At 52.5% G+C, this 17,273-nt stretch overlaps 1 protein-coding gene across 1 annotated transcript; it reads left to right on the forward strand.

Annotated features, from left to right (window-relative positions):
* The first annotated feature begins 127 nt into the window (after nucleotides 1–127).
* On the forward strand, nucleotides 128–11,762 carry RAB25 (RAB25, member RAS oncogene family). The gene is made up of 5 exons (XM_024216307.2): nucleotides 128–195; nucleotides 8,463–8,658; nucleotides 9,783–9,976; nucleotides 10,406–10,486; nucleotides 11,632–11,762. The coding sequence occupies exons 1-5, from the start codon at nucleotides 156–158 to the stop codon at nucleotides 11,760–11,762; spliced, it is 642 nt and encodes a 213-aa protein (XP_024072075.1). The 5' UTR covers nucleotides 128–155.
* The last annotated feature ends 5,511 nt before the right edge of the window (nucleotides 11,763–17,273 follow it).

Here is a 17,273-nt window from a genome sequence, read left to right on the forward strand (position 1 = left end):
TGGGAGGAAATTTTGTCCTCCGCCTTCCTGGTTTATCAGATCGTGGCAAAAAAAAAACCCACCAAAAACCCCCCCCACACCCTGGCTGCTAAGGAAGCAGGTGAAGACTGAGAGGAGGATCCCAAGCCGGAGGGGGCCAGGTGTGGCTGGGAGAGATGGGGACGGCGGAGGAGGACTATAACTTTGTCTTTAAGGGTGAGTTTTATTGGTACCCCCTTTCCGTGGTTGGTTTCAGGCTGGGCTGCGTGTTCTGCAATGGGCTGGTTCTGCCTTTTGAAAGAGGTGGAATTGGGGGCCCGGGGCAGGGGGGGCAGAGGATGGATGGGATGTGGGGTGGGTGCTGGAGGCCGGATGGAGCGGCGGTGGTGGGCTGGGGCACGTAGCGCCAATAAGGGGTGGAGGGGAAGCAGCCATTCGGAAGGGCAGCTGGGTCTTTCTCTTGTGGTAGTGGGGAGTCCTTGGTGGTGGATCTTTGAGGGCAAATCCCACCACGCCTGGGTATAAGCCCCAGTGAAGTCAGTGCAGATGCACCAGGAATTTGGGTCAGATGAGCCCCTCTGCCACTCCCCCCACAGTCACTGCAAGGTTGTGACTGGCTTTGGGAACCCACCGAGCATCCTGTCAGTAAGTCCACAGCCCAGCTCAGTGCCTGGGCCGACAGCTGCATTGTGGGGTGCAGTCAGGGGGTTTGACACCTCCCTCTTAAGCATTAGGTACTGACCTAGCTGGATGGGTGGGCCAATCGGATGTGGCCAGTCTTACAGTGGGGACACTGCTGGGGAACCAGTGGAGTGGGATGGAGGGAGGGCACCGAGGTCGCTGTGGAGGCACGTGGGCTTCTGGCAACCCAGCTCCCCAGGGATTTGCAGGGATCCTGATGGATGTCCGGACTGAACACCCTGGGGGCTGATTCTCCTTCACACTGCACCGCGAGTGCTCAGTTACATCCATGCAAAGTGCTACCGAATCCGAACAGGTCACCCCGGTGCAAACGCCTGCACGAGGCGGAGAGCAGTGGTGAATGGGGAGCTGGTAGCCATAATGGGTGGAAATAGCCCCTTAAGGATCCTGCCTGCACATGGGGCTGCCCCAGCTGGTGCAAAGGCTATAGAGAGTGGCTCAGGGGTGTGGCCAGAATGCCCCGTGCTGTGGCTAGTCTGTGCTTCTCAGGCCCCATAAGGGGCAAGGGATTGTTTCTTGCTATGTGTAGTCACAGGCCCCGTCACGCTGGAGCCTCAGTTTTGGTACGAGCCTCCAGGTGCTCCCGTAATACAAAAAATAATAATGCCCCCACAGCATAATGCTCAGCGAGAGGATCAGGGCCTGACGGGATTGCACCCCTCTAGGGACAGTTTATTCTAACCTGGCTGAGGCCGCGTTCAGTAACTGGCATTGCAACAAAAGCTCGACCGGATTGCATTTGTTAAAAACCGAAAACGCATTCATTTTCCCCAAAAAGGAAAGTGTTTTGGTTTTCTGGAAAAAAAAAATCAATTTTTTTAACCAAAATTTTACGTGCAGGGAAAAATTTTTTACATTTAAAAAAATCTAAATATTTTGAGGGAAATGTTTACTATTTTCTAGCCGGTTCTGTGTGCCCACATTTCACTGGGACAAGGACAGTTGCTCTGGCAACCGGATCCCAAACCTTGATAGGTTAAAACTAGAGCGAGCTGACCAATGTTGGGGGGGATGGGACGGGGCCTTCCATGGTAAACAGACACAAACAACAAAATCCTCAGAACTTTCAGATGAACATTTCAATTTTGCATCAAAACACTGAAAAAATGTTGTACAAAACTGAAACATTTTTGGATTTTGCGCAAAGATTCTATTTTTTTTTTCTTTTTAAAAAAAAAAAAAAAAAATAACGTTTTTTGAGGAAATTAAACACTTCCTGTGAAAATGTTTGTTTAATCAAAAACCCCAACTTTCTGGAGAAAAGCGGCTTGGATGGAAAATGTTTGATCCTCCCTAGTGAAAGCCAACACCTTGAATTCCACCCAGAAGCTTTTCAGGAGCAAGTGTTGGTCATGGAACATGGACTGATGAACTCCCAACCTGCAACTCCCCTTAATAAATAGGCTGTAGCATTTTGCATTAGCTTCAGCTTCTTGAGCTGCAGGTTCAAATCCCAACTGAGGTGTAATTTACGTTCTTGTTATTTCATTTTGTGTTGTCTGGTTCCAGGGTCAGGGTTTTCCCAGCTCTGCCTCGTATGGTCCAGGGGTTTTGTAGGACTCAGGAGTTAAGTGCTGATGATGGTGGGGAAAACTGTTTTGGTGGGGAATTGTGACAGTGCAGGAGAGGCAAAGAAAAGCAAACTGGACCAACACAGCTGAGTGGAATGCAAAACATAAACATCGTCCAAGCAGCTTAAATGGGGAAAGTACATTTAAAAGTCATTCTGCTTCAGTAATCTTGGGAGTTGTCATTAGCATTGTAGGCAAAGCAATTTAGGGTTTAGAAATATTATAATGACCTGGCTGGTGTGTGTGTCATCACTTGTATTACAGTACATTAGGTGCTGTACATAAACCTAATAAGAGACAGCCCTTGCCAGGCAGAGCTTACAGCAAGATAGTTGAAGGGGAAACAGAACAAGGCGGGTGTCTTGGGCAAGGGCACCAGCAAAGCTGGGCCAAGAACCCAGATCTCCTGATTCCCAGTCCAGTGCTCTAGTCACTGGATAACACTGCCTCTCTGGTATGTGTCACTGCCCGCTACTGAATGGAATCAGAACAGCTCAACTGTGTGTCACAGGCCCTATATTGCCAGGTGCTAATGAGGAGTTGCCTTTAGCTTGGGTGCTAGGGGCCTGAACTTTTGAAGCAGGGGGAATCTGAGTTCTGTCCCCAGCGTCACCGTGAAGTTCCACATCCTAGGCAGCCACAGATTAGCTACATGCATTTTAAGCTGGCAGTGTCCTTTTCAGAACAAAGCCAGGGAGACAAATGGCTGCTTGGCCCTTTAATGTCCCACTCACACAGCTGTGACGGCGCGGGAAGGCTTGTGTTTGTGCAGACTTTGCACACGCTGCCGCCTGCCACACCTGCAGGAGCGAGCCACACAGCCTGACAGTATCTGAGCACAGGCAAGCTCAGCTGGGATTCTTCAGCCAGGTTTCAAGCAGGGTTAGCTGCCCCCCTTCCCCAGGGAGCAAAAGATCAGAGCTACCCGCTTGCTTTGCAAACAGAGCGGACACAGATCAGATAAGCTGCAGGGTGGCTTGAAACAGGGTGGAGACGGTCTCCATTGCCACCTGGGTGGAATATCTACTACATAAGCCATCTGGACAAAAGACATACAACATGCACACACCTAGGGGGCCCATTAGCAAAGCGCCAACTGCAGGAGGAGGCAGGCTGACATGAAGACAAATCCCTCACTGCAGGGAGTGGGGAGTGGAGGCCAGATGGGGTCAGTCCGGGGAAGGCTTAGGAGGGAAAGGAAAAAAAGATGGAGGATTCGATTTGTTAGAAAGCCAACAGCCAAAACCTATTTGCCTAGGGAGTCACCTCTAGGACTAGCCCTGCCCAGCTGTTACCGCCTATTCCCAGCTGGTGGGCCAGTTACTCAGAAACTGTCCTGGCTCTTGGGTGCAATTCTATGGACTGTGTTGTGCTGGAGGTCAGACTGAGGGGACCAGAATGATCCTTCTTGGCCGCAAAAAGACACCGATGAGTCTGATGCTTCCTGCGCCTCATGCAGGTGTTTACGCCAGGGCAAAGTGGGGTGTAAAATGTTTCTGACTCAGAACGGGAGGCGTTTCGCACTTGCTCGGCACTGGTGTAATTGACGACACAGTTTGATGGGAGAATCAGGCCCAGTCACTATGAATAAAGACAAACCCAGGACAGTTAGGTTGTGTCCGTTTGAATGGGCGGGATCTTAAATGTGTCACCGAAACACATAGCAAAAATCCATTTTGATGAGAAGCAAAATTGCCTTGACATTTGAAATGGGCCCATGCGCCAAACAGTCAGGACATGAGGGTGCTCAGGAATTGAATCAGGATGGAGAGCAGGTCAGGAATTTTTTGTCTCTTTCCCCTTCCCTTCCCTCCCCTCCTCTCCCCCTGTGGAAAATTTTGAGGTTTTGGCAAAATATTTCCGCTAAAATCCAAAATATTTCCATTCAGAAATACTGCCATGGTGCTTCATGGGAGCTGTAGTTAGAGTTCCTCGTGCTCCCATTCTCCTCTATAGGCCAGGCTCTCTAATCAGACTACATCTCCCAAGATGCACTGTGGTCTCTGCTCTTGCTAAGGGGAGGTGGTGTATTGTGGCAGTCTCAGGGTGGTGATGCACAATGGGAGGAGATTTACAGATTCCAAGGCCAGATGGGCCCATTGGGATCATCCAGTCTGACCTCCTGTTGGACACAGGCCGGAGAACTTCACAGACTAATTCCTGGAGCAGATCTTTCAGAAACATATCCAGTCTTGATGAAAACGAAGTCCAACTGGGGATTTTACTCTGGAAGCCAGGGTAAATTATCCCAGTGCAAATCATGGCATATATAGGTTTACCCTGTCTACTTTGCCCAAATAAATGTTAGTCTCTAAGGTGCCACAAGGACTCCTCATTGTTTTTCCTGTCTAATTTAGTGGTTTGCAGAAGTGCAGCTATGCCAGGAGATTACGTTAGGGTAAACTCTCGGTTATTATTAGATCACCAATATTTTCAATCCCATGCCTTCAAACTTATAAATCAAGGCCCTAGAAATCATGAGATTGTGTTAAAAATCATGAGATTTTAACAGTAGTGAATTGGGGGGTTGTTTTTGTTTGCCTTCTGATGTTGAAGGCTTTAGAGGTCACATTTTCATGCTTCGCTCTGTAACCATGAAGGTCAGAAACTGCCTTCTGTTCCTGACATGCGAATCTCAGCTTTCATTTACTCACGTGACCCTGGGCGCTGGGGCTTTAAGAAAAGCACCAAATATCATGAGCATTTGCAAAAGTTGGCAACATTTGATCTGCACCCTACTGTGTGCTAGGGGCTGTTCGTACACACGGACAGTGCCTGGCCCTGAACAGCTAACAATCTATATAGACGTTGGGTGGGAGAGGAAACTGAGGCACAGAGAGGAAGGGACATGCCCACAGACACCCCACAGGTCAGTGGCAGGGCCAAGAATAGAACTCATGTCTACAGATTGCCCTACCTGCCTTATCACACCACTTCTCTTCCAATACGGACACAGCCTCAGTTTCCCCTGTGGCGTGTGTGGATCTCACATGTGGCAGGCGGAGAAGAGGGTAAAAGCACTGAAGAGAAATAGGAGCACGCATCTATAAAGCTGCAACAGTGGACAGAGGGATTCAAGGGCATGTGCTGGGCCTGGAACGACTATGAACTCCTGGTTTGAAACTAAGGGCTTGTCTACATGGGGAGATTGCCCAGAATAAACTATTCTGAAATAGTTTCCCAGGTGGACACTCTTATTCCAGAATAAGAGTGCCTTTTCCCTGAGTTAGCTTAATCCGGATTAAACTCCAAAGTGCCAGTGTCCATTTAAAATGGGGGGGATTAGTTAACTTCCCAGGCAGGCTGCACAGGCAGCAAGTTTACACAGGTATTTAGGGAGGGGAGGAGCGGATAAGGTGGGTTTGATCATGAGTTATTATTACGACAGTGATGATCAGGTGAGCACCCACTGATCCTTCAATGTGTTTTTTAAGGACTGGGGAGGGAGTTTATTTGTGGGCTGACAATTGTTACTTTAATTGCAGTGGAGTCTCTAGGAGGTAAAATCAGTGCTGTAAATAAATGAATTCCATCAAAACTGTGAAAGACTTGACAGGGCTGAGACAGGAGAAGAAAGTCTGGCCCAGTGGTTGGGGCCGTAGTCTAGGAGGGGGGCAATCTGGCTTACGTTCCTTGGTCTGAAATTCAATAAAGACCAGGGCAAAGTCCTGCATTTAAGAAATAAAAATCAAATGCACAGCTACAAAATGGGGCGGCTAGGCGGTCGTACTGCTGAAAAGGATCGGGGGGATCATACATTGAATACGAGTCAACAATGTGATGCAGTTGCGAAAAAGGCTAATAGCAGTCTGGGGTGTATTAACAGGAGCGTCGTAGGTAAGACACGGGAGGGAATTGTCCCGCTCTGCTTAGCACTGGTGCGGTCTCAGCTGGAGTCCCGTGTCCAGCACTTTAGGAAACGTGACGAATTGGAAGGAGCCCAGAGGAGGGCAACAAAAATGATCAAAGGTTTAGAAAACCCGACCTATGAGGAAAGGTTAAAAAAACTGGGCATGTTTCATCTTGAGAAAAGAAGTCTAAGGCGGGACCTGATAGTCTTCCAATATATTAATGGCTGTGATAAAGAGGACTTTGATCAATTGTTCTCTATGTCCACTGAGGGCAGGACAAGAAGTAATTGACTAAATCTGTAGTAAGAGAGATTTAGGTTAGCTATTAGGAAAAACTTTTAAATCTCAGGGTAGTTAACCTCTGGAACAGGCTTCCAAGGGAGGTTGTGGCATTGCCATCCCTGGAGGTTTTAAGAACAGGTTGGACAAAAACCTGTCAGGGACAGTCTAGGTTTACTGGGTTCTGCCTCAGCTCAGGGCGCTGGACTTGATGACTTCTCAAGGTCCCAGCCCTGCATTTCTAGGATTCCCTCCTCTACCACAGACTCCCTATGTGACCTTGGGTAAGTCACTTTGCACTGGTACAGCTCCACAGATTATTTGCTACGTGTATCATAGAATATCAGGGTTGGAAGGGACCTCAGGAGGTCATCTAGTCCAACCCCCTACTCAAAGCAGGGCTAATCCCCAGACAGATTTTTGCCCCAGATGGCCCCCTCAAGGATTGAACTCACAACCCTGGGTTTAGCAGGCCAATGCTCAAACCACTGAGCTATCCCTCCACTTAGCCTATTGGTGCCTCAGTTTCCCCACCTGTACAATGGGATAATAGCACTGCCCGGGCTCACAAGGAGGGAGAATAAACATATTAAAGCTTGTGAGGCACTCAGGTAGGTAACGGGGGCCAGAAAAAGTTCCTTAGCTCGATAGGGTGTGTCCACACCACAAAAAAAGACCTGCGGGGCGGAGGGGAGGGGTGGTCTCAGAGCCCAGGCTCCATCTGGAGCCCGCACGTCTACACTGCTATTTTTAGTCCCCCAGCATGAACCCAAGTCATTTGACCCTGGCTCTGAGACACACTGCTGCAGGTATTTTTCTGCTCTGTACACATACCCCTAGATACTAAGCCACATTCCTGGCTCTGTGCTAGAAAATTCAAGTGCATTCCACCAAACAGGGAGATCAGAAGATACTTGTCTTCTGGATTCATTTGCTTCACGTTTTCTAGTTTTTCTCCACCAACACAAGGGCTAGAAACGTCCTTGGTTTTTTTAGATGAAAGCTGAGGTTCACAAAGTCAGCTGACTCCAGCAGCTGGGACTTTCAGCTCGCCCAAATATCTCAAGAGTGGATGTAAAATTGAGAAACTTGGGACAGCACTGGCAGTCGTATCATGTGGCTACAATGGTGTGTGTAGCTAGAAAACTTTTGTTTTCTGTGTCCTGCACCACCGTATTTCTAAGAACTCTCCCTGGATGCAGAGACAGCAGCTGTCGTGAAGTCAGTTCCATGCAGACTGTTAGAGGAGCTGTATACACTGTGCTCTCTCTCATAAGGGACTTTCCTTTTGTTCTTTCTTTTTCGGTTGGTTTCCTTAATCTGATTCTGACTGAAATCTGCTCCTTGCATATGGAAAAACCAAACAGATGAGGGCTAGGAAGAAATTTTCCTTATGGGCATGTTTTCCCCATAACTGCTTAATGCAGAGACAGGATACTGGACTAAATGGACACATGAGCTGCTCCCACGTGGCAATTGCTATGTTCCTAGATGCATCAGTTGTCTGTTGCGCTAGAGTATTGGCCTTACTCACCATTTCCCTGCAATTTGTGTCATCATTTGCACCAGTGCACAATGGTGATTCTGCCTAGGTAGCACACAATGCCGACTTTTGGTGGTGTAGATGACAGCACGAGGCGCAAGGCAGTGGAGAATCAGGCACCAAAATATTTGCATTGCAGCCACCTTGGGGACAATGATTCCTCTGCGTTTGTACAGCACCGTGCACCATGAGAGAGTTCAGTACATTGTTAATAAAACAATGATGGACTGGTTGGTATGTATGATTATTTATACTGCGGTAGCACCAGACGCTCTAGTCGTAGATCAGGGCCTCATTGTGATAGGCGCGATACAAGAAGAACAAAAGTCCCTGTCCCAAAGAGCTTACAGTCAAAGTCCTGTTCCATAGCTCTCTACTGAAATCAGAACTGGGTGTCATATGCCCTGTACTGCTCCCAGCTCATGAGGATTCTCCATCTTCCTGTGCTTTTGGATTAGGAGGATCAGAATTCTATCCCTGGTGCACAAGTGCCATTTGCATCTCATTTTGCTAGGAGTTTCCCTCTTGTCTCCCTAGTGGTCCTGATTGGAGAGTCCGGCGTGGGGAAGACCAATCTGCTCTCGCGCTTCACCCGCAATGAATTCAACCACGACAGCCGCACCACCATCGGCGTGGAGTTCTCCACCCGCACCGTCATGGTGGGCAATGCCATGGTGAAGGCACAGATCTGGGACACCGCCGGGCTGGAGCGGTACCGTGCCATCACCTCAGCGTAAGCGGGCCGCGCGGCTCGATGCAACAGCGGGAGGGGTGGCGATGGCGGACGCGGTTCCTAGGCGCGGGCGACTCCACACGGGAGGCAGGCGCCTCTGAACACAGAACTCCACGGGGGTGGCACAGGGGGCTATTGTATGTGACCTGCCCATACTCAGCGTGACTCACAGTCTCCCTCCAGCGGCTGGGCCACACTGAGGTTTATGAGTCCGCTACAGTCTTTGAGCTAACAGCTCTTTTAATGCTTGTGCATTTAGAGCCAAAGACCTTGGGTTGGAGCCCCACTGCTTAGAGGAGTCATGGTACCCCTAGAGCAGGTGGGATGGAGAGTGTCTATCGCCCAAATGAAGCCGCAGGGCCCAAATGAAGGGGAAAAAAGTCAGCGACACCAGGGTGTTTCTTTGACCGTGACTGACGCCCGGCAGCATTTGAACCCCAGCCCTCCACAGGCACAGCACAGATCTCTACCGGTGGAGTTAAAGGAGTGACTCCACTGCTTGGCAGCAGTAGTAGGCGGTTATCCTAGTAGCTCAACCACAGGGAGTGAGGGGGCAAGACAGGGATGCGCTAGCCACTCTGTGGGCCGGCTCTTGGAGCAGCAGTACTGGGTTATAGGTAGGCGCACTGTGGGTATGTCTACACTGCATAGTGAGCCACGGTCAGTGGGACCTGACCTTGAGGACTCCGGGTTTCCAAGCCTGTGCTTGAGCGTCCACATTGCACTGTAAACCTGGGCTTACAATTGCTGGACCCAGGTCTCACAGCCCTGCTAACGCGTCCACACTGCCCTGCGCAGACCTTCTGACTCAGGTGTGAGGCTTGAGCTGCATCCACACAGCAAACTGACAGGGCTTGGACCCGAGGTGCAAGCAGGACTCGGGGTCTGTCTGACCCACCCCCCTCACAGAGTCCTTGGACCTAGGTCCTGAGTGCTCGCTGACCCGAGTCAGACGGATTTGTGTGTGGACGGAAGAGAGATTTGGGCTCAAACCTGAGTCAGAGCCTGGGCTTAGTGTGCAGTGGAGACACACCCAAAGAGGTCTGACCCCACTGGAGGCGGTGGGGCTGTGACAGGCTCCGGCTCAGGCCCTGTGGTGAAGGCCGCCCGCTCCCTCTCGGCAGGTATTACAGGGGAGCAGTGGGCGCCCTCCTGGTTTTCGACATCACCAAGCACCAGACCTACAACGTGGTGGAGCGCTGGCTGAAGGAACTGTACGACCACGCCGAGGCCACCATCATCGTCATGCTGGTGGGCAACAAGACGGACTTAGCCCAGGCCCGCGAGGTGCCGACCGAGGAGGCCAAGATGTTTGCAGGTATGGAGCCGCCTCCCAGGGTGGACCCACCCCGAGACAGCCAGCGCCCGCTGGGTTCTGCTACCCCTCCCCGAGAACACGTCCTGAAAGCCTCCTGTTCCAGCCAGAGCTCATGGTGCTGGGCCCGCATGAGCTAAGCAGGGTCCGTAATGTGATAGACCAAGGGGTGCCAGGCTGCAAGGAGATGGGGGCTCAGTAGGGGGCGCTCTCCCTGTTGACTCAGTATTGATAGGACCCCGGGGGGGCTGTACTGTGGGGGTGCTCTCCCCTCCCTGACCCTGATGCCCCAGTGTCGTTCTGCTGGGGGAGATGCCATGCTAGATGGGCCAAGGGCCTGCCCTGTTCTGGCAGGAAGGGGGATGCTCGGGTAGCCGGACCCCCAAATGGTACCACAGTTCCCATGCCTCTTGCGTGACCCTGTCCTTGCAGAAAACAACGGGCTGCTGTTCATCGAGACGTCTGCGCTGGACTCCACGAACGTCGAGCAGGCCTTCGAGACCATACTGAGAGGTGGGCAGGGGAACGTGGAGTCGGGGGGGGCTGGATTCTGAGCAGAGCACGCTCTGGGGATGGCTGACGGAGAAGCACCCAGGGGGGTGAACTCTCCATAGAAAGAGCTCAAGGTGCCATGTGACAACTGCCCCGCCACCAGGGAGCGCTAAGGAGACCGAGTGGAATCCGGTATCCCACCTCCTGCCATGACAAACCAGCCCATTGGCCCATCCGTTCCAGCATCCTGCTGGGCCCGGGCAGACCATCTGTCTGCCCCTGGAGCGTCTCTCTGCACCAAGGGGGGCAGGTTAACGACTAGGGGATTTTCCTAACAGCATGGGACACTCTGGAGAGAGAGAAGGCTGGGGAGCAGGTTTGGGCAAGGAGTTACCCTCATGCTGCCTGTTTCCACCACGGTTCAAGGGGACAGGACTAAAGAACACCCCGAAGCAGGGCTGATGTGGGGCGGGCGTAAAGGGGGGACAATAAGTGATCTCTCTCCTGCCATCCATCTCCACCCTCTGACAAACAGAGGCGAGGGACACCATTCCTTACCCATCCTGGCTAATAGCCATCCATGGACTTAACCTCCATGAATTTATCCAGTTCTCTTTTAAACCCTGTTACAGTCCTAGCCTTCACAACCTCCTCAGGCAAGGAGTTCCACAGGTTGACTGTGTGCTGTGTTTTAAACCTGCTGCCCATTCATTGCATTTGGTGGCCCCTAGTTTTTATCGTATGGGAACAAGTAAATAACGTTTCCGTATTCACTTTCTACAATCGTACCAGAGCCCTGAGCGCGGGGTTAGGGAGGGCCCCAAAACGTCTGTGTAAATAAAGTGAAATGGGAGAAGGTAGGACCGTAGCAAACAGGCTGTATCAGGGCTGCACATTTCTCTCTATGGGCCTGCACCACAGTGAAAACCTAGCAGGCCCTGCAGATCCACCCATATTATGTCAAGCCCCAGCAGGGACCGCTAGCCCTTTAAGCAGGAGCTGGTCCGGCTAATAGAGCCAGCTGTGTTGGTTAAGGCAGTAGGAGGTTCACCAGCCTCTGTCTGTGGCCCAGCCCTGGCTCGAGGGGGACACAGCACCACCCGGTGGGGGTTACCCTGGGCCAGGGGGAACGCTCCAGGATCCCTTATTATTGCTCCCTCTTCCAGACATTTTCAGCAAAGTGCAGAAGCAGCAGCAGAGAAGCCCCCAGGACAACAAGGTGTCGCTCTCCAGCGAGAACCCCCACGGTGCCTCCCAGACCCCGGAGGAGAAGCGAGCGTGCTGCGTGAGCCTCTGAGAGCAGGGCGGGAGCCAGCCCGGGACTCGCCGTGGAGGCACCAGCCCCTCCGTCCGCTCTGCTTTCTGACCAGGGGGAATGCCCGTCCCCTCCCTCAACGCCCCATAACTGCACCAAGCCAGGCCGGGGCTGGGCCACAGAAACACGTCTGCAATTGATCGGTCCCTTCGCCCCCTCCGCAAAGCCATTACCCACGCCCCACCCTGCAGGCAGCACCACTAGAGAAGGGGATGCTGCATACCCAGACCTCTGCCTGCTGAGGTCTGCCAAGCCACAGCAGGGGGAATCTTGGGGCGGGGAGGGGTCGGCTGGCCAAACTTCCCCCTAGCAGAGGGGGAATCAGCCATAGGAACACGCCCATCTATCTTAGTTACCTGATCCCATTACCACAGTGTCTGAGCATCTTTTTAATGTATTTATCCTCACAACCCTCTGTGGGATAGGGCAGTGCTATTATGCTATTATCCCCAGTGTACACATGGGAAAACCGAGGCACAGGGAGACTAGGTGACATGCCCAGGGTCTCACAGGGCGTCTGTGGCAGAGCTGGGAATTGAACCTGGGTCTCCCAAGTTCCAGGCTCGCACCCTAACGGCTGGGCAGTCCTTCCTCTCTTCCTGCAACCGTGAGGTTTCAAGGAAGGCATTTAAATATGATCAATATATTGGTCTGATCCTGCCATTGGATCCACGCACTCTCCAAATCTGGCCTCAACGCCACTCAACTCAGTGGGGCTTGCACCAGATTCACACAGCTGCATCTGAGCTCAGAATCCGGCCCTCCCTGTCGAAGTCAGTGGAGGGTGCGGCCACATGGCTCCGATTCCAGGATCGGAGCCACGATTTTCGCCCAGATGCTGCCGCTTTAAACATCCCGTCCATTTTGCTGTCTCCCATAACCTGTTCGTTCACCTAGTGAGATTCGTACAACACCGCTGTCCTTGCCCCTGGGTACAGAATCTCTTTCTCTGACTAGACAGCCTCTGAAAATACGACTGTGCCCTATGCAGAGTGGCAATACAGGAGTGGAGAGAGAGAAAGCAGACATCTCCAGTTCTAGGGCGTGGGTTGCCTAATTAGCCTTAACTTCTGCTTCAGCCTTGCTTTAAGGTCGGAGATCTTGGAGATGGGAGGTTGAAATGGAGGGAGGAACTCTGTTAAAATAACTCAATGAAGGGCTTGGATTTCAGAGGGGCTGTTGGAATTGTGACTACCTCACCAAATCATCCCTTCCATCAATATACACTGAACGTGGGGCGACTGACTTCTGGCTACTAAGGACTTGACCCAAAGCCCCTTGATGTCACCAAGGTTCTCCCCATGGAGTTCAATGGGCATTGGATCCAGTTTATAGAGAAGGAAGTTGCGGGGGGGAGGAAGGGCTTGCCTGGGACCTAGGCTGGATTGTGATCTTTGGGGAAGCTGGAGTCATGTGCTGATTTCGGTGGAGCAAATCCACAGACACCAGAATCTGGCCCTAACGTCGCTGAAGTCAGTGGGCCACGTCTCAGCAGGTGTCAATTGGCAAAACTCCGCCCAAGTTATGCCGATATACACCTGCCCAGTGGGTTGACTCTGGCTCCGTGTGTGCCAATGGAGCCGAGATCAGACGCGGCCCACCGCCGTTGGAGTTAGGGGGGTGACTCTGGATTTGCACTGGTGCAATTTAACTCACTGGGGCAGTTTCTGTGCTGAGACGGAAACACTAAATCCCTGTTACGCCTCTCGTACTTGTCTAAACCTGGCTTTTGCCTGCTGTTAATCTAACTGCAGCATCGTGTGAATGTCTGAATTCAGTGGGAATTATTTATATGATCGCTGGAGCGGGGCTGGATCTTTTTGTACAGATTGTCTCACGAGCAGCCCTGGCGAGGGAGTGTGCGTGATGCGATGGACTATAGGACCTTGACCCAAACATTAAAACATTTAGAGAACGTTTCAAAGACAGCGGTCTGCCTACCTTGACTTCCTGCATATTCCTGGTGGGTTTCCCTTTAGGATCTCATCTAATTTTTCCATCTTTTTCATTCCCCTTCCCTTTCCTCAGGGATGTTAATGGGCAGGATGTGGGGTGAACCTGCAAGATATGGGGTTTCAGACTGGACGACCAAGTGTCTGTGAGGTCTGCAGTGGCCCTGTAACTCTACTTCCATCAGCGGGGGTGGTCGTGTCGGGAGATTTCACAGCACACAGCTCTGATAGCACATCTCAGGCCTCACCCGTAGCCCCACCTCTGCGTCCCCTGGGCTCATAACATAAGAACGGCCATACTGGGTCAGACCAAAGGTCCATCCAGCCCAGTATCCTGTCTACCGACAGTGGCCAATGCCAGGTGTCCAAGAGGGAGTGAACCTAACAGGTAATGATCAAGTGATCTCTCTCCTGCCGTCCATCTCCACCCTCTGACAAACAGAGGCAAGGGATACCATTCCTTTCCCATCCTGGCTAATAGCCATTAATGGACTTAACCTCCATGAATTTACCTAGTTCTCTTTTAAACCCTGTTATAGTCCTAGCCTTCACAACCTCCTCAGGCAAGGAGTTCCACAGGTTGACTGTGCGCTGTGTGAAGAACTTCCTTTTATTTGTTTTAAACCTGCTGCCCATTAATTTCATTTGGCTCTGCTGATGCCCCCCATTCCAACCCATTCCAGCCGTTCCAGCCCTGGGTTCCCCCAGCGAGATTTTTTTATAGCCATTGTGGCGGGGCTTCATTTATTCCCTCTCCATGGTTCCCAGTTGCATTTGGTCTATGCAGAAGAAAGAAAATACATACTTTGCCTTGTGACGAAACTCTGCCCACGGGCTGAAGGGGAGCAAGAGTTGATCTCCGCTGACGGTTCGCGCAATTCGTCTAGGGAAAAGCCCAGCCCCGACTAAACCCGCCAACTAACCAGGCTCAAAGCAGTGCAGAGAGGTGACTCTCACCCTGGCTGGGAGAAGAATTCAGCTGCTTTCCCTTTGTTGTATTAGCTCCCACAGGGCTCTGAGGAGTGGGGCCGATCCTCAGGTGGTGTATATCAGCATCACTCCATTGGTCTCAGCAGAGCTACCCCACAGCTGCTCGCTAGGAGATCTGGGTCAACCCAAGGCCTTGTTACAAGTCTAAATGGCAGAGAGAGGGCCGGGCTGCAAAGATCACACATGGAATCATCCAAGTTTAAAGGGAGGGTAGCAGGGTCAGTCCCATAGGGCTGGCTGGGCCTCAGCACAGCAGTCACCCTGCCTCAGTTTCTCACCTGGTTCCGGACTCCTACCTGCAGACGTCCCCTGACTTTACTCTCTCTTGGCAGAGCTAACAGCAGGCCCTGATAATGCTCAGGACTGGAGGTAGCGACCTGTCCCTGGCCCCTGTTCCCAGCTTGGTGTGTTGAGCCTTTCTGAACATCTGTTCTTAGAGAAGCCAGGCCGGGGACAACAGCTGGCTCGCCCTGGGCCCCCCCGCACTGCCCTCAGAGGGGACAGCGCACAGAGCATGGCAAGCAGAGGGCCGCCAGGCTGGCAGGAAAAGTGGGCTAGAAGGCCAGGTTGCCGAAAGCTGAGCAATGTTCCCCACCCTGTTTTGCAACATCGCTGTAAGTCAGGGGTGGGGGCCGGGGCAGAGCAAATGTCCTGCCTTTTCCACTCGGGAGCTGGGCTCCGTCCACTACAGTATTAGCGACCACGGTGCTCGTGCTTTCCCCTCGCCCCCTGCAGTCCCCGTGCCCAGGGGTCGTGCCCCGTGTCGCTTCCGGACGCTGGCCTGACTCCGATGGAACGGGGAGGCCCCTCGCACAGGGGGGATTCTTTGGGGGCTGTTTCGACCCACTTTAAGCCCCCTTTGCACTTCCAGCATGGCCTGGCGGGGCCTAACTGGGACGGAGAACCAGGCCCAGAACATCCAGTGCCCCCATCCAAACCAGGGAACGCTGCCCCCTCAGAACGCCCCCGGCCATTTCAACGGGAGACAGTCCGGTCCTTCATGTCCTGTCCTAAACTAGCAGGCAGCATCCCTGTGTCCTGCAGCTGCTGCTGCACCATGGCACTACAGGGCCCTGGAGATCACTTCCCTGCAGCGCTGCGAGACTTCATGGGGGGAGAGATAGTTCAGTGGTTTGAGCATTGGCCTGCTAACCCCAGGGTTGTGAGTTCAATCCTTGAGGGGGCCATTTAGGGAACTTGGGTGAAAATCTGTCTGGGGCTCTGTCTTTGAGCAGGGGGTTGGACTAGATGAACCTCCTGAGGTTCCTTCCAACCCTGATATTCTATGTCTGGAGAGTGTCCTGCCAGGCCACTGCTGGGGAGCAGAGCCATTCCCATGTGGAGGACCCCAGCAGCGAGGCTCAGGCAGTGGGCTGGCTGGCTTTTCCCAAGGCTGGGAAAACAGCATTGTCCCCACCCCTTCCATATGCCTCAGGAGAAAAACAGGGTGCAGAGGGCATGATTTGCACAGAGGCAGCTGCAAGTTTGCACTCCATGTCAGGGGACTCTCCAAGCTCAGACTTCAAAGCCGGCTGGTCAGCTCCACGGAAAGTCATGGGTGATCCCCCAGAGCTCTGGGTAACCGGGGGTCCTAGTTAAGGACCAAAGGGCTGTGGGAGCTCAGAGTTTGTCTCTTTGTTGCCCTCTAGTGTCTGGCCCATGGAAGAGGTTTTATAGGTTGGCTGCTGCTCCCTGCTTTGAGCCCTGAAAGTCCTCGGTTCTAGCCCTGTTAGCGGCCCAAGAGGAGTGGGTTACGCTAAGGGATGGGGGATGGGAGACTGTATCTCACCCATGGGGGCTGCTTAGTGTTGGTCTGCTACGGGGGGGCTGAACTGCCTTCTTGGTAGTTCAGGGGCTGGGGGGGGGGGAGGGAGGGAGGCCAGAGGTTGTTCACTGCATACAGACCCGCCTCCCAGGGACAGCCATGTCAGTCAGCCCCTCCCTAGAGCTGCATGGGACCTTGGCGAATGACACCAGCCTCAGGGGCCGCCGATGAGCCATCAACCTGAAAGTCTGGTCAGATTAGCGGCAAGGCTCAGGGAGCTGAGAGCTGGGGCCCTGTTTCCCAGCCCGCCCAGGGGAGCCGGGTTAGAGCTTGTGCTGAAATTTTGGGGCTAATTGGAACAAACCCAAAACTTTGGTGTGTGGGGGAGAGCCACGCGGTGTGTGTGGGTGTGTGTGCGCGCACAAGCATTAAGGCACGTGTGTAAACGGGTGCGTACATATGCACACAAGTATGATTGAGCATGCATGTGTGTGAGTGTGAGCATGTGAGTGTACACGAGTGTGTGCATGCACGAGTGTGCAAGTGTGAGTGTGCAGCTGCAGAGTGCGAGTGCAGGTGCACCTGTACAACTGTGCAAAGCAAGTGTGTGTGCATTCACACAAGTGTGCAAGTGTGAGTGTGCATCCATGTGAGTGCAAGAGAGTGCAAGTGCACCTGCATGAGTGTGCAAAGAAAGTGTGTGCGCATTCACACAAGTGTGCAAGTGAGTGACCATGAGAGTGAGTGTGCAAGTGAACGCACAAATCCTGCATCTTGGCAGAGGGT

The sequence above is a fragment of the Terrapene carolina genome, unplaced genomic scaffold, assembly GCF_002925995.2.
Source record: "Terrapene carolina triunguis isolate 2854851 unplaced genomic scaffold, T_m_triunguis-2.0 Scaffold227, whole genome shotgun sequence".
In the NCBI taxonomy this organism is placed as follows: Eukaryota; Metazoa; Chordata; order Testudines; family Emydidae; genus Terrapene; species Terrapene triunguis.

What these genes read in the sequence shown, in the direction of transcription:
- RAB25 (XM_024216307.2), top strand. Translation starts at nt 156, where the DNA reads ATGGGGACGGCGGAGGAGGACTATAACTTTGTCTTTAAGG. An exon ending in CTATAACTTTGTCTTTAAGG is followed by an intron (nt 196 to 8,462) that starts GTGAGTTTTATT and finishes TTGTCTCCCTAG; the next exon opens with TGGTCCTGATTGGAGAGTCC. An exon ending in TACCGTGCCATCACCTCAGC is followed by an intron (nt 8,659 to 9,782) that starts GTAAGCGGGCCG and finishes CCCTCTCGGCAG; the next exon opens with GTATTACAGGGGAGCAGTGG.